This window comes from Sus scrofa, chromosome 15, assembly GCF_000003025.6.
Source record: "Sus scrofa isolate TJ Tabasco breed Duroc chromosome 15, Sscrofa11.1, whole genome shotgun sequence".
NCBI lineage: Eukaryota > Metazoa > Chordata > Mammalia > Artiodactyla > Suidae > Sus > Sus scrofa.
Window position 1 is genome coordinate 116366010 of NC_010457.5, and position 26492 is coordinate 116392501.

General features: G+C 34.6%; 1 protein-coding gene across 3 annotated transcripts in view; it reads left to right on the forward strand.

The window, feature by feature from the left end:
• Window positions 1-26492, forward strand: part of SPAG16 (sperm associated antigen 16) — a 951825-nt gene that overhangs the window by 556858 nt on the left and 368475 nt on the right. For all 3 annotated transcript variants that reach the window (XM_021076085.1, XM_021076087.1, XM_021076086.1), the window contains one exon: window positions 2824-2950. In XM_021076085.1, the coding sequence (XP_020931744.1) occupies window positions 2824-2950 (127 nt within the window). The remainder of the gene's footprint in view (window positions 1-2823; window positions 2951-26492) is intronic.

Genomic DNA, 26492 nt, shown 5'->3' on the forward strand with positions numbered 1-26492 from the left:
TTGCAGATGCAGCTCAGATCCCATGCTGCTGTGGTTATGGTGTAAGCTGGCAGCTGCAGCTCAAATTCCACCCCTAGGCTAGGAACTTCCATATGCCACAGGTGCAGCCCTGAAAAAAAAAAAAAAGAAAATGTGTATATACTTTCAAAGGTTACAGTCCATTTACAGTTATTGTAAATATTGGCTCCATTCCTCATGTTGTACAATACATCCTTGTAGTCTGCCTTATACCCAACTCTTTGTACCACCCACTCCTCTGCCCCTCTATTGCTCCTTCCTCCATTGGTAAGCCCTCACTTGTTCTCCGTATCTCTGAGTATGTTTCTTTTTTGTCATATTCACTAGTTTTGTGGTATTTTGTAGATTCTGCATATAAGTAACATCTTACAGTATTTGTCTTGATTGATCTCTCTTAACACTCACATACAAATAAACACAATTGAGAATTATAAAGAGCAGGTATGAAAAAGAAATAGTATATATAAGGATACAAGGATTTTAGAGGAAATATTAAATGTAGAAGACAATGAGATAAAAATATAGCTGGCATTTCTAAAAAAAAATTAAAAAGTGGGATAAATGGAAGAGAGAAACATAAAGATATAGTGGAAGAACCTGCACTAGAATAACAGAAGCCTAATATGAAAGTTGCTCTGAAGTCAGGCCATGCTGAAATTTCTGAACTCCAACCTTCGTAAAAGAACTATTAGGGCTATGAGCATAAAAAGCAAATCACGCACAAAGTTAGGCAGGTAAATTTTCTACATCAAACAGTAATTCTTTGAAAATCAAAGAAAATAATTTATCCTGTAAGTTTTATGACCTCAAAAAATGTTATAAATAAATTCCAAGCATGCTTAGACATATCCAAATATATTTTAGAAGGGTTAGGTATTAAATGTTTTAGGCTTGTGAACCATATGGTCCCTTATAACTATGTACCTCTGCTGTCGTCATGGGAAAGCAGCAATAAGCATGTGTAAAAAATCGATGTGTTCCAATAAATCATTCTTTGCAAAACTAAGCAGCGGGCCCCTGGGCCATGATTTGTTGACCCCTGGTATATATTGACATTTAATCAACTTTACTATCAAAATGTTATCAGCCGCTCTCAGAAATATTAAGATAAAGAAACTGATACAAAGTGTTCATAATTAATTTATTTATTGCTTTCATTTCCTTGTTCCTGATATTAGTTGCTAGAGTACTTCACTTTGATATGAAATGTTTCAATCAAGGGTATTGCTACTGAGTAACCTACATATACATCCATATACACATAAATCTTAATATCTTTTGACTTCTCAAAAATGCCAGAATTTTAGTAAGGTGGAACAAACTTTGCTCCAAACAGTTCTTGGAAGATATGCTCAATTTGACTTCTTCTCTTCCCTTGTACATTTACAACCTTGGTCAAAAATCTATGTTGAAGCTATATTTCTCTAGTTCAGTGCATCAAATTAAGTAATCTCATTCTCACGAGAAGGAAACATGCCACTGAGATCATTTACTTCTCTATGGTAACCCTGCTAGTTCTTGTCAAAGTCGGAACTGGAGCCCAGTCTCCCAGCTCCCACTGCACACTTTTTTCTCATTCTACTGTACTGTCACATATGTCATGCCTCAAGATAGAGAACATTCAGTTGATCAGTATATAACTAACTGGTTATCATATTAGAAATGTGCTTATATTAACTTCTCTGTTCTCAGCATTATTAGTTATTCTGCTCTTCTCTTTCTCTGTTTTTAAAGTATGTTTATAAATAAAATTAATTAAAAGATGATGAAACATTACAAATGAGAAGTGATACTGTTCTATGTATATATCACTTTAAGAAACAACCCTTTCATAAAATGGCAAAAGGCACATGAGCAGTTTTCTTTCCTCCTCAGTTATTTTTAGTCACGTAGATCAGTAGTTCTTAGACTTCCATGGGTATCAGAATCACCTGGAGAATTTATAAAACACAGATTGTTGGGTCCCAGCCCTGGAGTTTCTGATTCAGTGGGTTTAGGATGAGGCCTGATTTGCATTTCTGACATGTTCTCAAGCGATGCTGATACTGCTGATCTGGGTAAAACACTTGCAAACCACTGGTTTAGATTCTTATCCCTGAAGGCAAATTATAACCACCAGAGGGGATGTTATTTCACACTGCTGATCAGGCTCCATCTCAGACTGAGTAAAATAGAATATCTGGGGCTTGCAGCAGAGTATGCTAAAAATATCTCAGGTGATTCTAATATACAACCAAAGCTGAGGGAGGGAAAAAAAGAACCAAAACAACTTTAAAAAATTTATCTGGTCTTAAATTCCGTTGTGGCTCAGTGGGTTAAGGATCCTTCATTGTCAGTGCTGTGACTCGTTACAGCTGTGGCATGGGTTGTATCCTGGACCAGGAACTTCTGCATGCTGTGGGCATGGCCAAAAAAAGAAGAAAAAAAGTTTATCTGGTCTGAACACATTAGTGAAATGTTTTCTTTTCTAATCATATTTGTTTATTAGATGGGGACAATTTTTAAGTAATTATTTCATAATAAGGAATAAATGAGATTGTATAAAGATGACATTACCAAGTGACTATGCATTGAAAGTAATTTAAACTTAGTCAATTTTATGCTACAAATTCTATAAAATGCTTAGAATATAAGGTGGTTGTAGAATTTTCCTCTTAAAATACTGTTCTTGTACATTTTTGCCATTTATAAAACTACTTTATGCCCCAGTTAATCATATTATCTTTATTAGCTTTGTGTAGACAGCATAAGGAACATTGAGGTGCTAATGCCTAAAATTCTACCTCTTCATTTTTCTCTATATAGTGAAAGATGCAGATGCACTTTGTATGGACACACAGATTCTGTGAACAGCATCGAGTTTTTTCCTTTTTCCAACACACTTCTCACAGCTTCTGCAGATAAGTCCCTGTCTGTATGGGATGCAAGAACGGTAAGCAAAGCAATACTTTTTCCGGATTTGATAAGTCTAGTCACTCTTAGTCATTTTCCAGGTACCAGGTACAACTTAAAATTGTACAGGGGCATGTAGGGTAAAAGAATGGTTAGTAAGTTCCTATTTACAAGATCATCTTGTCTATGTGCTTTTATCTACTCTGCCTCCTAAATATATAACTATAAAATAATGTAACTACTTCATTAGACATTAATGCAACAATTATTTACTGAAATAGAAACTTGACTGATACAATAAATATGACAGGGAAACACACAATCTTTGCTTAAGGACCTTGTAATTTGGAAAGGAAGGAGAAAAAGAGATTATTTTAATGCAATGAGATATGTGTTAAAATGGAAGAAGACACAAGATACAGGGGAAGAGCAAGAAGGAGGACCCTCATCTGCCTAGAAGAGTGTGGACGGCTTCCAAGAGGAGGCTGGCTGTACTTGGGCTGAGATTTGGAGGGTAAGTAGGCTATACCAGGTAATCTCAAGAAGACGGCTTCCAGGAAAGAGCAGTACTTAAGTAGTAATATGTCTGAATAAAGCTTAAGGAAGAAGGAAGAAAAGATAAGCAAGGGTATACAGATAGACAAAAGCAAGAACATGAAGTAGTTAATCGAGTTTTATAGTGTTTCCGAGAGAATCTATTAAACCATGTTAAGCAAACAGGGTAACATAATCAGGTTTTCCTTTTAGAAAGATTACTTTAGTAGAGGAAGGGAGTGGCGTTTCATTGAGGAGGCTAGTACAGCAGGCTGTGAGCAGATGAGAATCTGAACTAGGAAATTATTTATGAAAATGAAAATGAAAAGTTCAAGATATGTTTATCTCTCAAAATCTGAAGAGCGATTGGAGATGGATACTATGGAAGGAAAGGGGGTTTAAGGTGACCAACTGGCCCAGCTTATCTAGGACTAGGAGTTGTCCTGGGTTGTGGAATTTTCAATGTTAAAACTAGATAACACTGGATTACTCTGGTTTCAAAAGTGAATTAGATGTGAAGAAATGGAGGTGAAATGTGGGAATTACATTTTCAAAGAGTTTAATTATGGAGATGAAGACAATAAATGGCTATTCCTTTAGGATCAAATTGAGGATCCTCCCTTGCTGTGATAGAAGACAACATTTTTCTTGCTTAGGGGTAAGAGAGAAGAAGGAATTGAAGATTCAGGAAATAGAAAACATTAATTGAGCACAGACTTTGGTAATCTGAGGAATGCTAAGGTGTGAATAACTCCATTTATGTTCTTCGTGACATTTGATGAGGGTAATGAAGGAAATTAGGACTCCAGAAGACTATACTAAAAAGAAAAAAAAATTATGTAATTTCTGGTTCATGGGTCATAAAGACCTGCAACTTGTAGTGTTTCACATTTATCTTCCTATATACAGCATAAGATCAACATCAATAAAGGAATATGATGATGAACATGTGGATGGTATGAACAAGGAGTTCAGTATGGGAGGCCCTATGTAGTCCTATGAGGCAAATTGATTTAGGATAAATAGAGAACAAGAGGTCTCTGGGTTCACATGTTATAGGAAAAAGCTAACGGTAGAGGACAAATACCTTAGATACTACTTCACATGCTGCAGACATTTAGATTTCCAAGGAAACAGCAGTCAAGAGGCATTGTGGGAAAAGTGTATCAGACATGAATTTAGAATAAAATCAGAATGATTTGTTTTTTGGTAAAAAAGTCCCATCTCTCCTCCTTGCTTTAAAATAGCGTAGACCCTGTTACAACAGAGTTCACTCCTGCTAATGGAGCATCAACAGATAAGCAAGATTTTCAATGCCTTTAGCCTACATACTTAGATGTGAAGTGTGTGTAAAAAGCAATTGGTAAAGGAAAACACACAGAGAAAATATTAATTTAGCAGTGACCTGAATTTTATGCTCATTTTCTTTTGATTTCGGCTTTTTTTTCCCTCTGAGTGCTATAAATGAGTGTTCTCAAAAAGCATTTCTCTTATTTATTTTATCTCCTGTGGAAAAACTGGAGCACTAATGCTTGGAAGTAAAACTCCTCTTATTAAGAGAAGTTGTCTCTTACATATCTGCCTTAAATGTATAGAGTTATTTATTGGTGACGACCTTCCTAACTATTGTTCAGAACTCTTTGTATACTGATCTCATTTCCTATGATATCTCTAAGAGCAGGAAGAGGGTGATTCAGCACAGCCACAGGGCTTTGGCATATAGTAGAATAGCATTTAAATTGAATGTATGTTCAAAGAAAGGTTGCATTTCTTTAATCAATATTATTATATATTATAAAAATTGTTTTAATGACAAATTAAAATTTATATTATTAATATTGTAATTTTGTTGTTACTATGCAATGCATGCTAGCTTTATATTCATTAATATTAGAGAAAGGAGTCTAAAATACTTGGCTATAAGTAAAGTGTTGCTCATAAATAATGGTAAATGCATCAATGATTAGAAATAAATTTCATTTAGTTAATCTATTTTCTGAAAATATTTTCAAACCAGATGGTAAAAAAATATATTTAAATTGGCATCCATATAAAATAGAATTGACCTGTAAAAACAAAGGAAGATCTACTTAATTTAGGTTTATAGTCAATGCAGGTTGTTAACTGAATATTGTTATAAAAGTCTACAAATAACATATGACAGTGACTCAAACAGAATCATTTCATTTAAATTGTATTAGGCAGTTCTGGGAGTTCCCGCCATGGTTCTGTGGAAATGAATCTGACTAGCATCCATGAGGATGCAGGTTTGATCCCTGGCCTCACTCAGTGGGTTGAGGATCTGGTGCTGCCATGATCTGTGGTGTAGGTCAAAGATACAGCTTGGATCCTGCATTGCTGTGGCTGTGATGTAGGCCAGCAGGTACAGCTCCAGTTTGACCCCTAGCCATGGGACCCTCCATGGGAGCAGCCATAAAAAAGATGAAATAAATAAATAAATAAACAAAAATGTTAAAAAAAATAAATCGAAGTTCTGATGAGTTTGTTTCGGATTTATCTACCTCATTTATTTAAAATAATTAAAAAAAACTCATGAAATAGTCATGTTTTTAAAAATGTACATTTTATACATGGTTTTAAAAGGGTGCATGTTATGTTGTTTATATAATATGGAATTATTAGCTTTTCATAACACAATGATTTATGAAGGAGTTAATTTTGTAGTTAAATATTATGAGATATTGAAAAAAGTAATCAGGATAACTACAGATTTTTCCATGCAATAGAAAAAAAAAACTGTACAACATACTGGGAGGGGTGATATTATTAGATGTATTACATCAACTGTGTAATATTCTAGCATTCTTTATAGCTTTTATATTATGTTAATTCTGTGATAAATTATAGACTATCAGGTTATACTGAAAATCTGAACCTGAAATGAGATGAATGGTTTCCTTCTCTTCTTAGTAAAGCAAAAGCAGAACATTTTGTCACCTCAATGCAATCATTTAGTATTGAGACTTCAAAAATATTTTTAATGAAAAAAAAGACCAGTAGATTCCTATATTATATTCCTATACATTAGTTTTAAACCTCTTTCTCTCTTTCCCAAACATATACTAGTTTTAAATCATTAACCTAATCTAACAGTTTATTGTCAAAGATAATGAATATGGGAACCTCTAAGTCAGCCTATGTTAACTGGACAGGTCAGCTCTGAATTTTGTGGGAGACAGCAGAAGGATATAAATCTTTGTAATTACCGAACAAAGGCTATTAAATAACTTGCAGTTTGAAAACTCATGCAATTGCTCTGTTTTATAGGACTAACTCATGCAGAGTATTTTTCCCAAAAGTTATGAAACAGTAAAATTATTTTATTAAAATTGGAAAAGATTGTAATATTACCAGAAAAAGATGTATAATATAGCACATTTAATGAAAACTTATCCTCAAAAAAGTGACATGAAAATTCAAATATATATCAGTGATGTAAAAGCCCATTTAAAATAAATGCAATAAGATTATTAGTTATTCACAAGTCCAATAAAATAATAAGACTTTAGAATCTTTTTTGAAAAAAAATGTGTTCACTGTACAGTAAGACATAGAATGAGTAATGTATCTGTGAGTTGTTCAGAGCTGGGCTGGCAAAAATCAGAGTTGCTGACATTTCATCTCTTGTGATGATTCAGACACACAGATTTCATGCCCCGGACTGCCTTTGGTGGCCATGCCACCATCCTAGACTAACCGAAGGCTTTTGTCCAGCGTACTACATTGTTCCAACTTAGCTGTAGCGGAAAGATTCAGCAATTGATCACTGTGAGTTCCTATGAAGTGAAAAAAACTAGGAACTCACCGAAAAAGTTACTCTTGGGTCCTGTGTGGATCCTTCACATTTCAACCTGCATCCTGGCTTCCTGGTTTTTCAGATGGCATCTGGTGAACTCTCAGAGAAGCCTAACATTATTCAGAAGCAAAAATGTGGAAACAAAGGCAGATTGTACCTTCTCTAAGTTTTATTCCTCAGCCACATTTGGCTTGGTAATATTTATTGAAGGTCTTTGTGCCAGGCAGCATCATCCAGGGTTCTGGATTGTTGATGGTGACAGAGTCCTTGCCCTCAACGAACGCATGGTCTACTAGGGAGTAGATATGAAGATAAATTGTTTTAAAATAATGCAGTAATTCCTATATACTGACTATAACGTTATAACACTAGCTTTGGCTTTTTGTGCCAAAGAAGTTAAAAATGAATTTATTTTTGTAGTTAAATATTATGAGATGTTGAAAAAAGTAACCAGGATAACTATAGATTTTCACCAACTAGTCAGTGGAAGAGTCAGGAATCTGGCTGGCTCTCCAACCTTAATTCTATATTGTTATTTTACATCTGCTAATTTTAGTGTTAAAATGGCATTACAGCAAGCAAAATGAGAAATATTTTCCAAAATATTGGTTTAACATTGTAATTCAGCAATTCACAAGTTGGATCTATGCTGGAATCTAGCAACTGTCAGAGCTGCAAATGATTCCCCACAAAGACACAAAACTCTAAAGAAAAATGTCCATCATGCTCTATAGTGTAGCTGCCAATTGAGATACTGGATTTTAAAATCCATCTAACTATGCAAAGGCATTTTTGTTAAAATTTTGCTAGCCATTTCTCTTTTCCTTTGGTTTATCATTTGGTCTAGAAACTAACTAGAAGTTTTCAAATATTTTAAAATAAAAGGGAAATTCTATTCCTGCATCTTTAAAGGAGTTTGACTGAACTGCTTTGAACAGTGATTGCCCTTATGTAGATCTGGCAGGTGAAACCCTTCCAAACAATTGTTATCAAATGCTCCATAAAGCAAGTTTCTTTTGAAAATGATTCCTTTTTGTTCACTGTTAAACTATCACTTTTACTTTGATGGTATGATTAACTTTATTATCATTTTCAAAATTATCTGCTTTAAAGTACATGGTTGACAAGTGCTTGTCATCACATAAAAGGTCAACAAATTAGAAGTACATGTGTTTGGAGGAAAAAAGCATGTAACTCATCTTTAAGGTCAACTTTAAAATAAATGCTTTGCTAAAATATAACCGTGAAATTCTGGGGAGGTATGAAATTTTCTTGTTCACTCTCTTGTTTAATATAAAAGATTATGATTCTAATTATCAAAGGACTCATTTGAATAAAATTAACCAACTTAAAGATGCCCAGAGGGCTCCAAACTGCAATAATACATTGCAGGACATGAAGAAAACTTCACTACATTGTTTTCTATAGATCATGATGGACCTTACTTTGCAGACCTCAAATCAAAGACCTGAACATATATTACATAAACTCTATGCAAAGCTTACTGCTCACTCACTAAATAAATGTCAGCTACCACCTGTTATTAAACGCAGTATATCCTAACCACATGAAATTAGCCAATATATGCAATGATCTTTCTTTTGAAAAGGCTTTCCCTTTGCTGTTTTTTTCTAACATACCTCTTCCCCTCTTCAAATGGAGAGTTTACTGCTATTCTTAAAGACTTACTTACTCTTCCCTAAAAAGTTCTCCATGTTTACCCCTCTGGACTTACCAATTTGCTCACTCTTTGTCTGATAACTAATGACTTTGGTAATGTGGAATAAGCAGATGTGTTTGAAAAATAAATGTATTTAATTGTGTTTCTATGGAGCCCTTGTCTTAAATCCTATATTATGTTGTATGTATGTTAGACAGTACAGCACGATAATGGAACCTAGCCATTCTGCCTGGATTCATTCCCATATTCTGCTGTTTATTAGCAGTGTGGCCCTGGCCGTAATTATCTAAAACCTGTGTACCTCAGTTTCTTCTCTTGTAAAATGTAGATAACGGTAGACCCTATTGCTTAAGGTACAATGGGGATTAAATGATTAGTCATATAAAGTACTTAGAAAATTGATACATATAAGAACTTAATATATTTTACATTTACTTATCGAAATACTTATAGAAGTTATATCATATCATAGTTGTTTGCATACTCATGTTTTAATATCATGAAACTCTGAGGTTTCTTCTCTACTTTTACAATTTTTGACATAATGGATGCTCAGTAGATGTTGCAGGAAGGAAGAAAAGGGAGAGGAGAGAGGGAAGAAGGGAGGGGGGAGACCAAAAATTAGATGCCTTGCTTTTTATGTAGAAAAACATTTTATATGAAAAATCCACTGTTATTTTATTGAAGTCTAATTGGTTTATAATATTGTATTAATTTATATTATGTAGCATATACATTCTTACACATATGTGTATATATATATATATATATATACACACACACACACACATTCTTTTTGTATTCTTTTCCATTATGGTTTATCACAAGGTATTGAATATAGTCCCCTGTGCTGTACAGTAGGACCTTGTCATTTATCTATTCTATGTTTAATAATTTCCATCTGTAATCCCAAATTCACAATCTATCCCTCTCCCCCTCCAAACACTCCTAGCAACTACAAGTCTGTTTTCTACATACATGAATCTATTTCTGTTTTGTAGATGCTTTTGTTTGTGTCATATTTTATATTCCACATATAAGTGATATCATATGATATTTGTTTTTATCTAGCTTACTTCACTTAGTATGACAATCTCTACATCCATCCTTGTTGCAGCAAATGGCATTATTTCATTCTTTGTTATGGCTGAATAATATTCCATTATATATGTGTACCCTATCTTCTTTATCTGTTCATCTCTCAACAGCACTTAGGTTGTGTCTGTGTCTTAGCTATTGTGAATAGTGCTGCTATGAACATCGGGGTGTATTTATCTTTCTAAATTATAGTTTTCCTTATGTATATGTCCAAGAATTTGATTGCTGGATCATATGGCAACTCTATTTTTAGCTTTTTGAGAAACTTTAATACTGTTTTCCATAATAGCTGCACCAATTTAATTCCCATCAACAGCGTGGGAGGGTTCCATTCTCTCCACATGCCCTCCAGTGTAGACATTTTAATGACATCCATTCTGACCAGTACTAGGTGGTACCTCATTGTAGTTTTTATTTGCATTTCTCTAATAACTAGCAATGTTGAATATCTTTTCATGTGACAACTGGCCATATATATATATCTTCTTTGGAGAAATGTCTGCTTAGGTCTTCTGCCCATTTTTTGATTGAGTTGTTCATTTTCTGGTTATTGAGTTGTATGAACTATTTGTATAAATGTAAGTATTTAAAAAAAAGAAAATAGTGTAAATCAATTGAATAAGTCATAAGGTTTCAAAAGATTATTTACTTCATTAAATGCTTCATTTTTTATATCTCATATACATCATATATTATCTTTGCATACATAACACAGATGCTATCATTCTTTTTCTCTTAACTTTGTAGTGAAAAGTAGCATGACAAGGGCCAGTAGTGGGAAGACTATATTTTTATATCTAGTGGTCAGGCTTTGGAGAAAAGTCATATTTCAATAATGGAAACAATGATTGATAATCACTGTGCATTTCTAACTGAAACATATGGGTAGATTAGTTTTATGAGATTATTTCAATTCTGTAAGAGTTAGAAATAATTCATACTTCATGCATTTCATTTAAGTTGAATCCAATAAAGACATAAAGTTGTGTATGAGGGTATAAGAATAGGTAAAATTCCTACCAATTGTTTAGGATAACTTGAATATTCTTGACAAGACTGTACTTTGCTCTTGTCATAGTTAAGACACTACTTTGCATTGTCTTTTATATTGAATTGTATGAGTTGGGTTGAATTCCAGGATTAGAGGGAACAATCCAAAAGAAAAATATCAGATATTAACAACTCATCCATTGAGTAAATATGACATGAGCTAGACATGGGCTAAATCATTTCAAAAACATTTTTTTCCATATGCTTGCCCAATTTTTATTTCATAGCTGAAATGGGTTATTTGTATCAATTTGAAAGTATTTATATTACTAGGAGAGAAATAATCATCTAGGAAATTATGAAATTTTGGTTCCATAGATATAACAGTTCAGTTCCTCTTAGGTTATTTAATAATAGCTATAATGAAATAGCTAGTATTTATTTTGTCAGACATTTAGATACATTGTTATATTTAATCACCACAGACAATATTGCAATTTAAAGAATATTACACCATATCATAGCTAAAAAGCTGAAGATTAGAGATGTTAAATAATTTTTTCAAAGGTCTACCACTGTTAAGTGATAGTCTTGAGATTGCAGCCCTCTTCCTTCTGGAAATGAAGTCCACATTCCTTCACCACTATGTGCTATCTGTATTTTTACACAATATTGCATAAATCTTAATCATTGAAAGGAATTTATAAGCATGTGTCTGTGATACTGAGTTTGATGCTGTTCCATATAAAGTGAAAATCTAACTCATTTTCATGACCTTGTACTCTTTATCATAATATATATTCTTAGAGGAGAGTAAATATTAATGTAAAATGTAATTATTTAGTTTAATATTCTTGTAAGAATAATCTAATACATTCTAAGTTTAACAGAGTTGTTTTCCATTCCCTGTTTTAATTATGTAAACAACTCTTTCTTACGTTCATTTAGATTGCCAGTGAAATTATTTGGATAGCTGATTAGTGGGAATTAAAACCAAAGGAGAGGCATGGATATCACATTTTTAGGTTTGAGAGACCTAGGTGTCGTCTCTTGGCAAAAATAAATTATTGGACCTATTCAAATGGAGTAAGATATAGAATATCATGTAAGAATATTGAGGGTAACAATCATAGAATTTGTTTTTTTAATAATTATGCATTTTTATAAAGTATAGTTGATTTACAGTGCTGTTGCAATTTCTGTGTAGCAAAGTGACCCAGTCATATATACATGTGCATTCTATTTCTTATATTATCTTCCATCATAGTCTATCTCAAGAGACTGGTTATAGTTCCCTGCGCTATACAGTAGGACCTCATTGCTTCTCCATTCTAAATCTAATAGCTTGCATCTACTAACCCCAAACTCCTCGTCCATCCCACTCCCTCTCTTTCCACATTCTATTCTCCATGTCTTTGAGTTTCTTTCTGTTTTGGAGATAGGTTCGTTTGTGCCGTATTTTAGTTTTCACGTATTAGTGATGTCGTATGGTATTAGTCTTTCTCTTTCTGACTTACTTCACTTAGTATGGCCATCTCTAGTTGCATTCATATTGCTGCAAATGGTATTATTTCACTTTTTTATGGCTGAATAGTATTCCATTGCATATATGTTCCATATCTTTTTATTCCATTCATCTGTCAATGGACATTTAAGTTGCTTCCATGTCCTGACTATTGCGAATAGTGTTGCTATGGACATACAGGTGCATGTATCCATCTTTTTAAACTGCAGTTTTATCCAGATATATGCCCATGAGTGGGATTGCTGGATCACATGGTAGTTCTATACTGATTTTTCTGAGGAACCTCCATACTCTTTTCTATAGTGGTTGTACCAATGTACAATCCCATCACAGTGTAGGAAGGTTCCCTTTCCTCCACATCCTCTCTAGCACTGAATATTTTGTAGACTTATCAATGATGAGCATTCTGACTGGTGTGAGGTGGTACCCCACTGTAGTTTTGATTTGCATTTCTCTACTAAATAGTGATTTTTACCATTTTTCAAGTGCCTACTGGCCATCCATTTGTCTTCATTGGGAAAATATATATTTAGGTCTTCTGCCCATTTTTTGATTGGGTTGTTTGTTTTTTTGTTGTTGTTAAGTTGTATGAGTTGTTTGTATATTCTGGAGATTAAGTTTTTGTTTCTTAGTTCATTTGTAACTATTTTATCCCATTCTGTAGGTTGTATTTTTATATTTATTTTTTAGGGTCATAGAATGTGTTTGACCAAAGGAAATCCCTGTGCATTTTCTCCAGACCTTTCAGCTCTAAGTTTAATGTAGAGAAAATAGAAACTTTGAAATCAGACAGAATGGTCTTTGAATCCAGATTCTGTCACTTTCTTGTCTGTTTTAAGGCATGATGTTTAAGACCTATAACAGTTCAGCATTCTGTTTTTAAAATAGAAATAATAATTAAGACACAGTGTTAACACTGGTGTGATGTATTTGGAAATAAAAAACAAAGGTATTTTTTCCTATATTGATAGCTAGTAGCAAGTACTCTCATGATTTGCGGTTCTGTCTCTTTGCTTGATGGGTTAAATGCTGCTTAATGAAATTGAACAATTCTATTGCAGATTGTTTTACTTGGTGTTTTGTCTGTTGCGGTCACTTTCAGGAACTCAGTGACTGTAATTCATTGCATCAATTTGTAATTTCAATGTCCATATAGTGTTTTCCTCATCTGTCTTGCCCATAGTCCCCTAATTTCAGTTCGACATATAGAAATTACTTAGAAATAATCTTGTCACTTGGTATTTATCCTTTTAACATTCAACCCATTAAGGCTTCAGTAGTGATGGCTTGGCTGTACTTCAAGATCATCTTAACTTTGAATTCATTGTAGCACAACATGTTAATTATAATTTTAGGTACCATTGATGAAACTAGAAATTAAATGCAGCATTTTTGGCAAGAGTTTCTGGCATCCTACTGTGGTTGTGATCAGTATAAAGTAAAACTACACCTCTTGCTATGTAGATCTACAGCACCATAAAATTATTAACAATTAATTAAAGTACATTTCTAATGAATAATCATGAATGTTCCATATAATCATTTTTTCCAGTTAATTATACTCAAGCCTGTCATTCAATAAAAGATACTGAAAATAAAGACCACCCACCCTTTTATTCATCACATATGCAGATTATCTGGATCCTTAGTAAACTGAAGTAAATTCAGCACATCAGTTTGTGGAAGTTATGTGTTCTATATTCAAAGGCAAAAAGTCTCAAATGTAGCCAAACAACAAAATTAAATTATGATCAATAAAATATGAAATGGCCACTTATTTATTTGACTACCCACCATCTAAGAAATATTTTCTTTTGGGAAGAAATTGATAATGCATGAAACTTGATAGGAGGCTGGGCTAAGGAAGTCTGGGGTTTTCTGTGTTTGTTTTTGTTTATTTTATGGTTTCTAAGATTTTGGCACATGGATATGCCCACATAGAACTTTGAATTTGGAGGGCATAATGAAAAAACAAAAGATCAGGTAGAGATTATAGTTGCAGTATTGTTGAGAGTCCACATTTACCAATAACAGCGTCCTGACCAGCCTTTTATCAGGTATTCAACAAGTTTATTATTACTAGTTTCGTTTTCATCTTAGGTTTGTATCCCAAACCTTATAAAGTTTTTCTCTATTTTGGGGCGGTGGGGAGATAGTTAGCAAAATAAATTTCTGTTGTTTAGGTTCAAAACCCAAATAGTACAAAATTATTAAAGAGGGTCTAGTAAATACTGAGTGAATGCAAAAAGAAAGCATCAATAATCAACAATAAAAGGGAACCCATGAACCATGGTGTTTATAAAGACCTATAAACCGAAGAAAGATCATTAATATTTACATATACATATGCATGTATTTTCATCCTAAACTACTCATGATTCTGAGTAAAAAATTGTTTATATAACAATAAAAAATTATTTATATGTAATAATGATCAAATTTATAAGCAACAATCAAAACATACTTAGAAGAAGTCATGGAGTTCCCATCGTGGCACAGTGGTTAATGAATTCGACTAGGAACCATAAGGTTGCGGGTTCGGTCCCTGCCCTTGCTCAGTGGGTTAACAATCTGGCATTGCCCGTGAGCTGTGGTATAGGTTGCAGACGCGGCTCGGATCCCGCATTGCTGTGCTCTGGCGTAGGCCAGTGGCTGCAGCTCCGATTTGACCCCTAGCCTGGGAACCTCCATATGCTGCGGGAGTGGCCCAAAGAAATAGCAAAAAGACAAAAGAAAAAAAAAAAAGAAGAAGTCATAGTCTTTATTTAAATTTTAATTTTATTGTAACATCTTCCTTTTCAGATTCTTTTCCCATACAGGTCACTACAAAGTATAAATTATATTTCTATACTTTAGGTCCTTACTACTCATCCATTCCCTATAAAGTAGTGTGTCAATCCCAACCTCCCATTTTATCCCTCCCCCCAGCATTTACTCTTTGGTATCCATTAAGTTTGATTTCAAAATCTTTGAGTCTGTTTCTGTGTTGTAAATACACTCCTCTGTATAATTCTTCTTTTTTTTAATTAAAGTAGAGTTGATTTACCATGTTTCTTCAATTTTTGTTGTTCCCTGTGCTGTACAGTAGGGTCCCATTGCCCATCACATCCAAAAAACCCAAACTCCCCATCCCTCTCCACTCTCTCCCCCCCAGAAAACCTCAAGTCTGCTCTCCTTGGGTGTGATCTGTTTCTGTTTTATAGATAGATCATCTCTGCCATATTTTCATTGGCATAAATAAGTGATATCATATGGTATTTGTCATTTTCTTTCTGACTTACTTCACTTGGTATGAAATCTCTAGTTCCATCCATGTTGCTGAAAATGGCATTAGTTTGTCTTTTTATGGCTGAGTAGTATTCCATTGTATATATATACCACTTCTTCTTAATTCATTCACCTGTCGATGATCATTTAGATTGTTTCCATGTCTTGGCTATTGTGACTATCACTGTGATGAACATAGGGGGTGCATGAATTTTTTTGAATGAATTTTTGTCCATACGTATGCACACAAATGGGATTGCTGGATCATATGGTAGTTTTATATGCAGTTTTTAGAGGTACCTCAATACTGTTTTCCATAGTGGTTATGCCAATTTACATTCCCACCAATAGTGCGGGAGGTTACCCTTTTCTCCACACCTTCTCTGGCATCTGTTATTTGTTGACTTGTTGATGATGGCTGTTCTGACCAGTGTGAGGTGGTACCTCATTGTAGTCTTGATTCACATCTCTCTAATAATAAGTGATTTTGAGCATTTTTTCATGTGTCTACTAGCCATCTGTATGTCTTCTTTGGAGAAATGTCTATTTATGTTTTCTTCAATTAGGTTGTTTTTTGTTGTTGTTATTGAGTTGTATGAATTTTTTGTATATTTTGGATATTAGGCCCTTGTCTGTTGCATTATTTGCAAAGATTTTCTCTCATTCTATGGGTTGTCTTCAGTTTTTTAATGGTTTCCTTTGCTGTGCAAGAGCTTTTGAGTTTAATTAGGTCCCATTGGTTTGTTTTTTCTTTATCATCATTATTTTAGGAGGTGGATCAAACATCTGAAAAATAAAAACCATATGATCATCCCAATAGATTCAGAAAAAGCTTTTGATGAAATTCAACTCCCATTTCTGATTAAAACAAAATAAAACAAAACAAAAAAAAAACTCTCCAGAGAGTGGGCATAGAGGGAACTAATACACAGAAATCAATTGTATTTCTATATACTAACAATGGAAGTTCGGAAAGATAAATCAGAGAAACTGTCCCATTTACCATCCCATCAAAAACAATAAAATACCTAGAAATAAACCTACTAAAAGAGACAAAAGACCTGTACTCTGAAAACTATAAGACACTGATGAAATAAATCACAGATGACAAACAGATGGAAAGAAATACCATGCTCTTGGATTGGAACAGTCAATATTGTCAAAATGACTATAGTACCCAAAGCAATCTACAGATTCAATGCAATCCATATAAAATTACCAAGGGCATTCTTCACAGAGCTAGAACAGAATATTTTAAAATTTGTATGGAAACGCAAAAGACCCAGAATTGTCGATATTAAAAAAGAAAAACAGAAATGAAGGAATCAGGCTCCCTGACTTCAGACAATACTACAAAGCTACGGTTATAAAAAAATATGGTACTGGAAGAAAAACAGAAATATAGATCATTGGAACAGGATAGGAAGCCCAGAAATAAACCCAAGCAACAAATTTATGACAAAGGGGCAAGACATACAGTGGAAGCAAGACACAATGGAGGAAAGACAGTCCAATAACTGGTGCTAGGAAAACTGGAAAGCTACATGTAAAAGAATGAAATTAGAATACTCTCTAATACCATACACAAAAATAAATTCAAAAAGATTAAAATAAGGTCAGATACTATAAAACTCCTAGAGGGAAACATAGGCAGAACACTCTTCAACATAAATCACAGAAACATCTTATTTGATCCCCCTCCTAGAATAAGTTACTCTGCATCATTCCTTATTGACTTCCACATATCAGTGAACTCATATGTTTGTCTTTCTCTGTCTGACTTACTTCACAATTTCTAGGTATATCCTCATTGTTTCACATGGCATTATTTCAGTCTTTATGTTTTTTTAAGACTGAATGATATTCCATTGTAATTATATACCACATCTTCTTTATCTGTTCCTCTATTGGTGGACATTTAGGTTGCTTCCATGTCTTGGCTATTGTAAATAGCACTGCATAGAACATTGGAGTGTGGGTATCTTTTGGAGTTAGAGTTTTCTCTGGGTAGATGCCCAAGTGTGGGATTCCTGGATTACATGGTAGTTCTATATATAGGTTGTTAAGGAATCTCCATAATGTTTTCCATAGTGGCTGCACCAATTTACATTCCTACAAACAGCATAGAAGGATTCCATTTTCTCCACACCATCTCCAGTATTTATTGTCTGTAGCCGTTTTGATGATGGCCATTCTGCCTGGCATGAATTGATACTTCATGGTAGTTTTTATTTGTATTTCTCTAATTATTAGTGATGTTCAGTATCTTTTCACATGCCAACTGGCCATCCGTCTGTCTGGCTTTTGAGAAATGTCTATTTAGAGCTTGTTCCCATTTTTTGATTGGGTTGTTTATTTGTTTTGATATAGAGCTATGTAAGATGTTTGTATATTTTCAAGATTAATCCCTTGTCCATCATTTTATTTGCAAAGATTTTCTCCCATTTTGTGGGTGGTCTTTTCAGGTTTTTTTTTTTAATTTATTTAATTTGCTGTGCAAAAGTGTTAAGTTTAATTAGGTTCCATTTGTTTATTTTTGTTTTTATTTCCACTACTCTAGGACTTGGATCCAAAAAGATATTTCTCAAGTTCCCATCATGGCTCAGTGCTAATGAACCCAGCTAGTACCCATGAAGATGTGGGTTTGATTCCTGTCTTTGCTCAGTGGGTTAAGGATCCTGAGTTGATATGAACTGTAGTATAGGTCACAGATGTGCCTCAGATCCCAAATTGCTGTGGCTGTGGTGTAGGCCCACAGCTATAGCTCCAATTCAACCTCAGCTTTGGAATTTCTATATGCTACAGGTGCTGCGCTAAAAAGCAAAAAATAAAAAAAAAAAGAAAGAAAAAAAAAGAAAGTATACAGACTGGAAGTCTGTTTATGTCACATTTGTCACTTTTGAGTAACAAAGGATGGGTAGGTACCAAAGTTATAGACACTGGAAATCATCTGCAGCATTATGTCATCATCGTTTGTTTGACATCAGGATTCCAACAAGCCTGGTACAGATGTCTTGGGAAAACTGTCTCAGCAGATATCTGCTTTAACTCCAGGAAATCTTTACTTTCAGATAACCAAATGATGTGCAAGTACAGTCAGTGTTCAGTGATTTCCTTAGGTATGTCAACTGAATCTAAAAGTCTGCTCCTTATGGTTTGGTGGCGTAAAGTTGGTTAGTAGGATCATATAGGAATATTTCCAGTGAAGTTGAAGAGAGTTTTTCTGGAGATATCTTTTCCAATAGATTAAAGCACTTGGTTTCAAGGTATAATTCTTACTGTCTTCATCTCTTGAGAGTGTACTGTAAAGAGATTGCTCTAGTAGAGACTGTGTTTGTTTTTGTTTTTTGTTGTTGTTAATAGAAGCAGTTAGGCCTTTGTGATATTGGAGAAACTCTTCTTTTTATTGGTTGTGAGACAAGAGAGGCAGAATCCGAGTGCATTGTATACCCTGTGACTATCTCAAGAGTGAAGTTTATGAGTTCCAGAAGGGGCGGATCTAAGATTTAGAAGGATAAATAGCAATGCTTTGGCCAAAGTATCTGGGGAGTCCTCTACAAGTTTTGCCAGTTGAATCTTTATAATGCCTTTAGTTCATTTGCCTGAACCAGATAATTGAGGGTGGTAAGCATGGTGAAAGTGGTGTAAACTGGCCAAACAGTGCAGATTTGTTGAAGTTCCTGATCAGTAAAATGGGTTCCTCAATCAATATGAAGTTTAAGAAAAGTTCCCCAGGTATGGATGCTTTTTTTTTTCCAAAATGATTTCATCCACAAAAAGAAGCAGTAGCCTGTCTTCAAAAACAAGGTTTAAGTCCAGTGTGAAACATACGGACAGTTACTAAAACATATTTGTGTTCAGGGACAGAGAAAGTTTTGGGAAATCTCTTTGCCAGATCTCTACTGGTCATTAAACAGTTAAAATGTCTGGGGAAGTATACGTAGGCTTTCCTGGGTTGTGTTTTGGACAACTGGAACAAGTGAGATAGGTCCTTTATGTGGCCTTGTTAATGTTTCCCCACCAGTATTTATTTATGAATATCATTTTGTCCATAGAGCAATCATATAATGCATGTACAGTGGTGAAGGACTGGGAATTTTAGAGTCTCTGGTATGTCTGGGTTTACTTGGTCCAAACCAGAGCTTTCTCTTTTTAACAAACTAATAATTGCTGAATTTCCTATCTTTTTTTTTTTTTCTTTTTCTCAAGACAGTTGTTGGGCTTCTCTAGCCAGTTTCTAAGTTATCATTTGGCGAAATATCCATTTGAATAATGACATAAGTTTGGCTGCTATTGGTCCCTTTAGTGCAGCACTCCTTGCTAAAATGTCAGCAAGATAATTTCTCTTAGCTTCCAAAGAGTAAAAGTTAGAATGCCCCAGAAGCATGGAGTTCCCTTGTGGTACAGCATGTTAGTGTTGTCACTGCTGTGATGCAGGTTTGATTCCTGGCCTGGGAACTTCCATATGCTATAGGTGTGACAAAAAAAAAAAAAAAAGCATGCCCAGGTAAAGTGGCAGGTAAAGTTATTATATCCTCTAATTCCTGAACATAGGACCCATTTTTTTAAATTTTATTCCTGCTGTAACTTACTTATACATTGCTTCACAGCATTAAAAAATCGATCTACTCTGAAAGCATATCTACTACTATCAGTACAAATATTGGCAGTTTTCCATTGGCTATAGTATATGCTTATGTAAAAGCATATAATTCAACCTGTTGGAATGAAGTAGCCATAGGTGAAAAGTGCTGCTTCAACAATATCAGAGGAGTTGTAATCACATACCCAGCATAATATTTGCCTTTGTCTTCTGTTAAATAATAGCTATCAATGAACCATGAGAAATCAGCATTACCCAAAGGATTTTCTGCAGCTCACCATGAGGAGTCAGGTCATGTATTGGCATTAAGCAATTGTAAGGGACTTCATTGGTGATGAAGGGGAGAAGAATAGCAGGATTAAGTTATTACAACATAAAAATGTTACATAAGAAGCAGGTAACAAATCGACTTCATAAAAGTGATGCAGCTGACTGAGAAATGTTGCGTGTGATGAGAATTCAGGAGGGATTCTACTGGATGAGGTACAAAAATGGTTAAAGTGGCCCCCACAATAATTTTCTGGTTGGCCTTAACCAAAGGGGCAATGGTTGTAATGATTCTAAGACAAGGGGGATGTCCCTGTGACACAAGGTCCAGCTGCTGGTCTGTAATATGCTATGGGTCAATGGTATTTTGGGGTGAGTAACCCAAGGATATTCCCTTCCTTCATATACAAAAATGAAAAAAAAAAAGAGTCTGATCATTGGGAGGCCAAAGGCAGATGAGTTCATCAAACTCTGCTTTAAGCCCTAAAAGCTGTGCTGTGTCTTTCTTCCCATACAATTAGGTCAGAGTTGTTGTTGTTGAATAAAACATACAGAGATGTGGCCATAAGAGAGAAATTTGAAATCCAATTTTCAGCAATAACCAACTAGCCCAAGGAAACCTCACAGGTGGCACTGAGTTTTGGATTTTGGGAAACTTTGGATTTAAGGAAATCTTCTGGATCTAGGTATAGCCCTTGTTCTGACATGAAATGTCCTAAATATCAGACCTGTGTTTGGCAAATTGCAATTTTTCTTTGATGACTTTAGTCCCTTTAAGGCTAAAAGCTTTATTAAGTGAATCTGTCTTTCAGTGAGGAGGCTTGAGAAGGAGAGCAAAGAAGTAAATCACTGACTTATATTACAACAAGCAGAACCTCTAGGGAACTTGATATCATCCAGATCAGCCCTCAGTATTTGCAAGAGATAAGAAGGTCTCTCAGTATAATCTTGAGGTATAACTGTCCACAGGAACTATTTTTCTTCCTAGTGCAAGCAAAAAGGCATTGGCTAACTTCATCAGCTGGAATACTGAAGAATGTACCGCATAAGTCAGTTACTCAGCTGTAACTCTGGATACTTTCAGGATTTTCCCAATTAGCAGTTTTCATCCAATGCTGGGCCAGGCTTTCATCAACAAGCATATGAACTAGATGATATAAATCAGAGGATCCATGTTGATAAGTTTGAATGACTGTATTAAATTCCTCAGAAAATTTGTGAAATGACTTTTGATTGTTTGGGGAAATCTTTGACTATGCTTACAGTTCAGCTTTAGTCCAGGAAGTATAAGAAATTAAAGATTTAGCCATGTGCATGACTGATTCACTTTGCTGTACACCTAAATCTAATACAATATTGTTAAGTCAACTATACTTCAGTAAAGTTGAAGTTTGACAAGAGAATTCATGTGAGTGAACTAAGGGTACAGAGGAGGCGGATGCAATGTGGAAGGAAGAGAGCTGGTGCCGGAAGTGGAGCCTGACCACAAGGAGCTGAGGGAGAATGACAGGTTGGTGCCAAAAGTGTAGCCAGAGACGAAAAATCAAGGTAGGAGATACTCAGGCTTCAGGAGCTGTTTTCTAATTCTTTAATCCTTTGTTTGCCTCAGTTAATCTCCAAATTTTATTTTGCCAAGAAGCAATTTTAGGTTCTTAATAATGTTTGGAAGGCTCAAAATATCAATTGAAATAGGCATGCCATTCAGTTCTGGAAATTTTTGAGGTAGAATGGTCTAATACAGTCCTTAGAAAATTAAGATTAGGGGAGTTCCCATTGTGGCACAGCAGAAACGAATCCAGCTAGTATCCATGAGGATATGGGTTCGATCCCTGACCTTGCTCAGTCGATCCAGCATTGCTATGAACTGTGGGGTAGGTTGCAAATGCAGCTCAGATCCCTTGTTGCTATGGCTGTGGTGTAGACCCCTAGCTTGGGAACCTCCATATGCCATGGGTGTGGCCCTAAAAAATAAAAAGAGAAAAAAGAAAATTAAGTTTGGGGATTTTGAAAGTTCCCCCAAATGGGTACTAATATTCTAAATTGCCTTTGGTCATAGTGGCCCATTTAGTTTAGAAATGTGCATGAAGAAGAACTGCAGTTTTTAAACATGAAATCATCTGGAGACCCTTGTAGGAATGGTGCCTTCGACATATTTAGGTAATTGGGATCCCATTTCTTAGAGGTTTTTCTTTAGCATATAAGACCAATTTTTAAAAAGCTTAAACAGTGTGCCACTCAAACAGCTCAGTTTAAATAGCTTGCTGGGAGTTCCTCTTGTGGCACAGTGGAAATGAATCCGACTGGGAATCATGAGGTTGTGGGTTCCACTGGCCTCACCCCGTGGGTTAAGGATCAGTGTTACCATGAGCTGTGGTGTAGGTCACAGATGCAGCTTGGATCTGGCTCTGCTGTGGCTCTGGTGTAGGCTGGCAGGAACAGATCTGATTAGACCCCTGGCTTGGGAACCTCCATATGCCACAGGTGCAGCCCTAAAAAGACAAAAAAAAAAATAAAAAAAATTAAATGAAACACTTGCAACTCAAACAGCCTGCAGATCTAATATCAGCCAGTTCTAAGGAAACGGCTTGGTCCTGGAGGAGCCAGGCTGAGACTTCTCAGCCAGTTTTTTAAGAACAGCTTCTATTCCAAAGGAATGGACCAATGGCTGAAAATTGGCATAATTTTAGTGAAATAATTCCTGTTTCCCAAAGGAATGGACCAAAAGCTTCTTAGTTTCATTTGAAGAGTTTGATCTCAAAATCAGGCCAAAATGTCAAACAAGTACTGGCAAACAGACTAAGGCCTTAAGCAGAAAGGATAAAACCTTAAAATATATCCCAAATAAAGCCTCGGGAGCTTCAAATGTAAAGGGGGTGAAAGTTTAGATACAAGAGAAAGATGTATCCTCAAACTCCAGATTCAGCAAGAAAAAGAGTGAGCAACAAAGCATTCAATTGCACCTGCAACAGGGAACTGCACCTGTTTGCTCACCAGCTCTGGAGACACTGGAGGTCTTCTGTGTCCCCATATGGACACTTAAAATGCTAATTTAAAACAAATGGACTGCAAGGTATTTCTCCAGCAAAGATGGATTTAGCAGAGAATTGCAATTCAGGACCTGCATCCATGGCAAACCATGTGCAAGTTTCTGCACATCAAGAGAAGGAAAATCCTTTTATAGAGGGGAAAATGAAGGTGAGAGAGCAATAATAGAGAAAAACATCCATAGCTTTTCATTGGTGAAGTTTTCGCCAGGAAAGAAAAGGAATCTTTTCCTGTTGGGCTTTTCTATCTTTGCAGTGAGTAAGATCTCCTTGTTTTGTTCTCCTGATTCCATTTAATTGAGATTCTGTTTATTAATTTTTTTACAATAGAGATAAGAAAATATTATTTTTAATAGTTTATTTAGAAAACCTAAAGAAGTACCAACTCAGAATTTTAGAAAAACATCATAAGGGTAGTAAATTAGATGAAAAAAATTAAGTAGTTTTCCTCTATACTAACAAAAGTTAAAGTGCAAATTATCAACATTAACAAAAAATATGTAAAGAAAAATTTGTGTAATATGTAAAATGAATGTTTATAATAATGAGATATGTAAATAAATATTGACATACATATAAAGACATCCAAGTCCTTAACTTCTTTATAAAGTAATATATAGGTTTAATGAAGTTTCTAGGAAGACCCTGATTTTTTTTTTTTGCTTTGAGTGTTTTTTAGAAACTGACAAGTTGATTTTAACATGTATATCTGGAAGAACAGTTAACAAAAGTGAAAAAAAGTTAAGGAAGTCTAGCTTACTAGATATTAAACTATACTGTTACTATAAAATAAAACATTATTGAACTGAAGAAAGATTAATAAATTGATGAATGAAACAGAATATAGGGCCATGAAACAGACCTTAACTACGTAGTATACAACATAAACTCTTAGCTTCAAAGGAAAGACTGCTTGACTTTTCTTAAAGGAATCATCTACATTCTTTATTCCTTTCAGCCTGTCCCCCTTAGTCTGTTATTGCTGATTCCTAAATCAGTCTCTACCTAAAAGGACTTTGCATATTTGGTTAAAGTTTCATCTTCAAAGAGTTATGTTATTGTTCAATTAGATTTTGCTTTTTAATCATATTTTCTTTATCATTCATGTAAAATACTGTTCAACCTGGAAAAAGACTCCTCAAAAAATACTAAAAGAATATGCTAAAAGATTACTACTACTAATAGTTCTACATTATAATCTTTTATATTTTATATTCTATATTTATATTAAAATTCCTATATTAATTATGGTAGCATTGTGATATACATTATAATTTATTATATAAATGCATCACTATTGATAATCTTAGTAATGGACATTTGGATTATTTCTTAAGTATTTGATACTCTAAATAGGACTACAGAAAACATCCTTGTAGTTGCCTTTTTCACACTGGTCAACTCCTTTTATTGAGATAAATTTATAGGTGGTATAATCCGCATTGTAAAAAAGCCTTTAAATCATATTGACAAAGGATCTATGCAATCTACTTAAGTATTCCCTCCAGAAATCCATGAGTGTGCCCACTTTTCTACACTCTTGTCAGTTTGATTGACAATTAGATAGGTTGAAATTATCTTAAGACTTAAAATGTTATATATATATATATATATATATATATATATATTCATTAGGCATATGTTTGATATGCAGACTACCATTGACATTAATTTCTATGTAAGTTGTAGTTTATGTTTAAATCATTTGAAATAGAACTTTGGGTAATTTTTTAAAAATAATTTGGTTAACTGATTTCTTTGTTTTAAATTCAAACTAATTGAATATTCTGGTTAAGCTTCAGTTATCTTTTCTCCCTTTGTCTTGGGATATTAGTGCTCCCTGGAATTTATTGTAATTCCCTTGATAGTAAAATTCATAATTGTTTCTTAGTTAACTATTATGGAGTTACTCCAACTATACTACTACCCCAACCTTCAAAGAGGAAACAGATTACTCCGTCACTCAGAAAGGGAAAATAAAAGGAAACATGTGATTTTAACATACAAATAAAATTTTAATTTATTTTGGCATATACTTCTTGCAATATCTATTGACAATTTGTGTTTTCTTTTATATGGATTATATGAAGAAGGTCCAGTTTTTTTAGTGCCATAGTTATGAATTTGAGATTCATCTGAAATCAATATTAAAAGTGCAAAGATTTCTATCAAAGACATATATCTTTCAAGTGAATTTGATTTTGCAGTTGTTCACCAAACTGCTCTGTGTTCAGATGTGATGCATTACATTGAGTCAGCCTCTAAAATAAAGTTAGAGGGGAGTTCCCATCATGACTCAGTGGTGAATGAATCTGACTAGCATCCATGACGATGCTGGTTTGATCCCTGGCCTTGTTCATTGAGTTAAGGATCCAGCATTGCCGTGAGCTGTGGTGTAGGTCGCAGAGGTGGCTCATATCCTGCATTGCTGTGGTTGTGGTGTAGCTCTGATTGGACCCCTAGCCTGAGTAAAAAGCAAAATAATAAAATAAAATAAAATAAAATAAAATAAAATAAAATAAAATAAAATAAAATAAAATAAAATAAAATAAGCTAGGAGACTATAGTCAATGCTCTTGACACCTTGCCTCACATTCACCTGTGGCTGAGCTGGGCAGGTCCCAGGCCATTACCAATTTCCCACCTCCAGGGCTCACAGCTGCATCTTCCTGAGGTTCCTTCCCTGAGGGCTCTTCTTAGATGTTCAGTTTACTAGATTCAAGTGTGAGGAAGTTAGTGTCCCCCAGGGACAGATG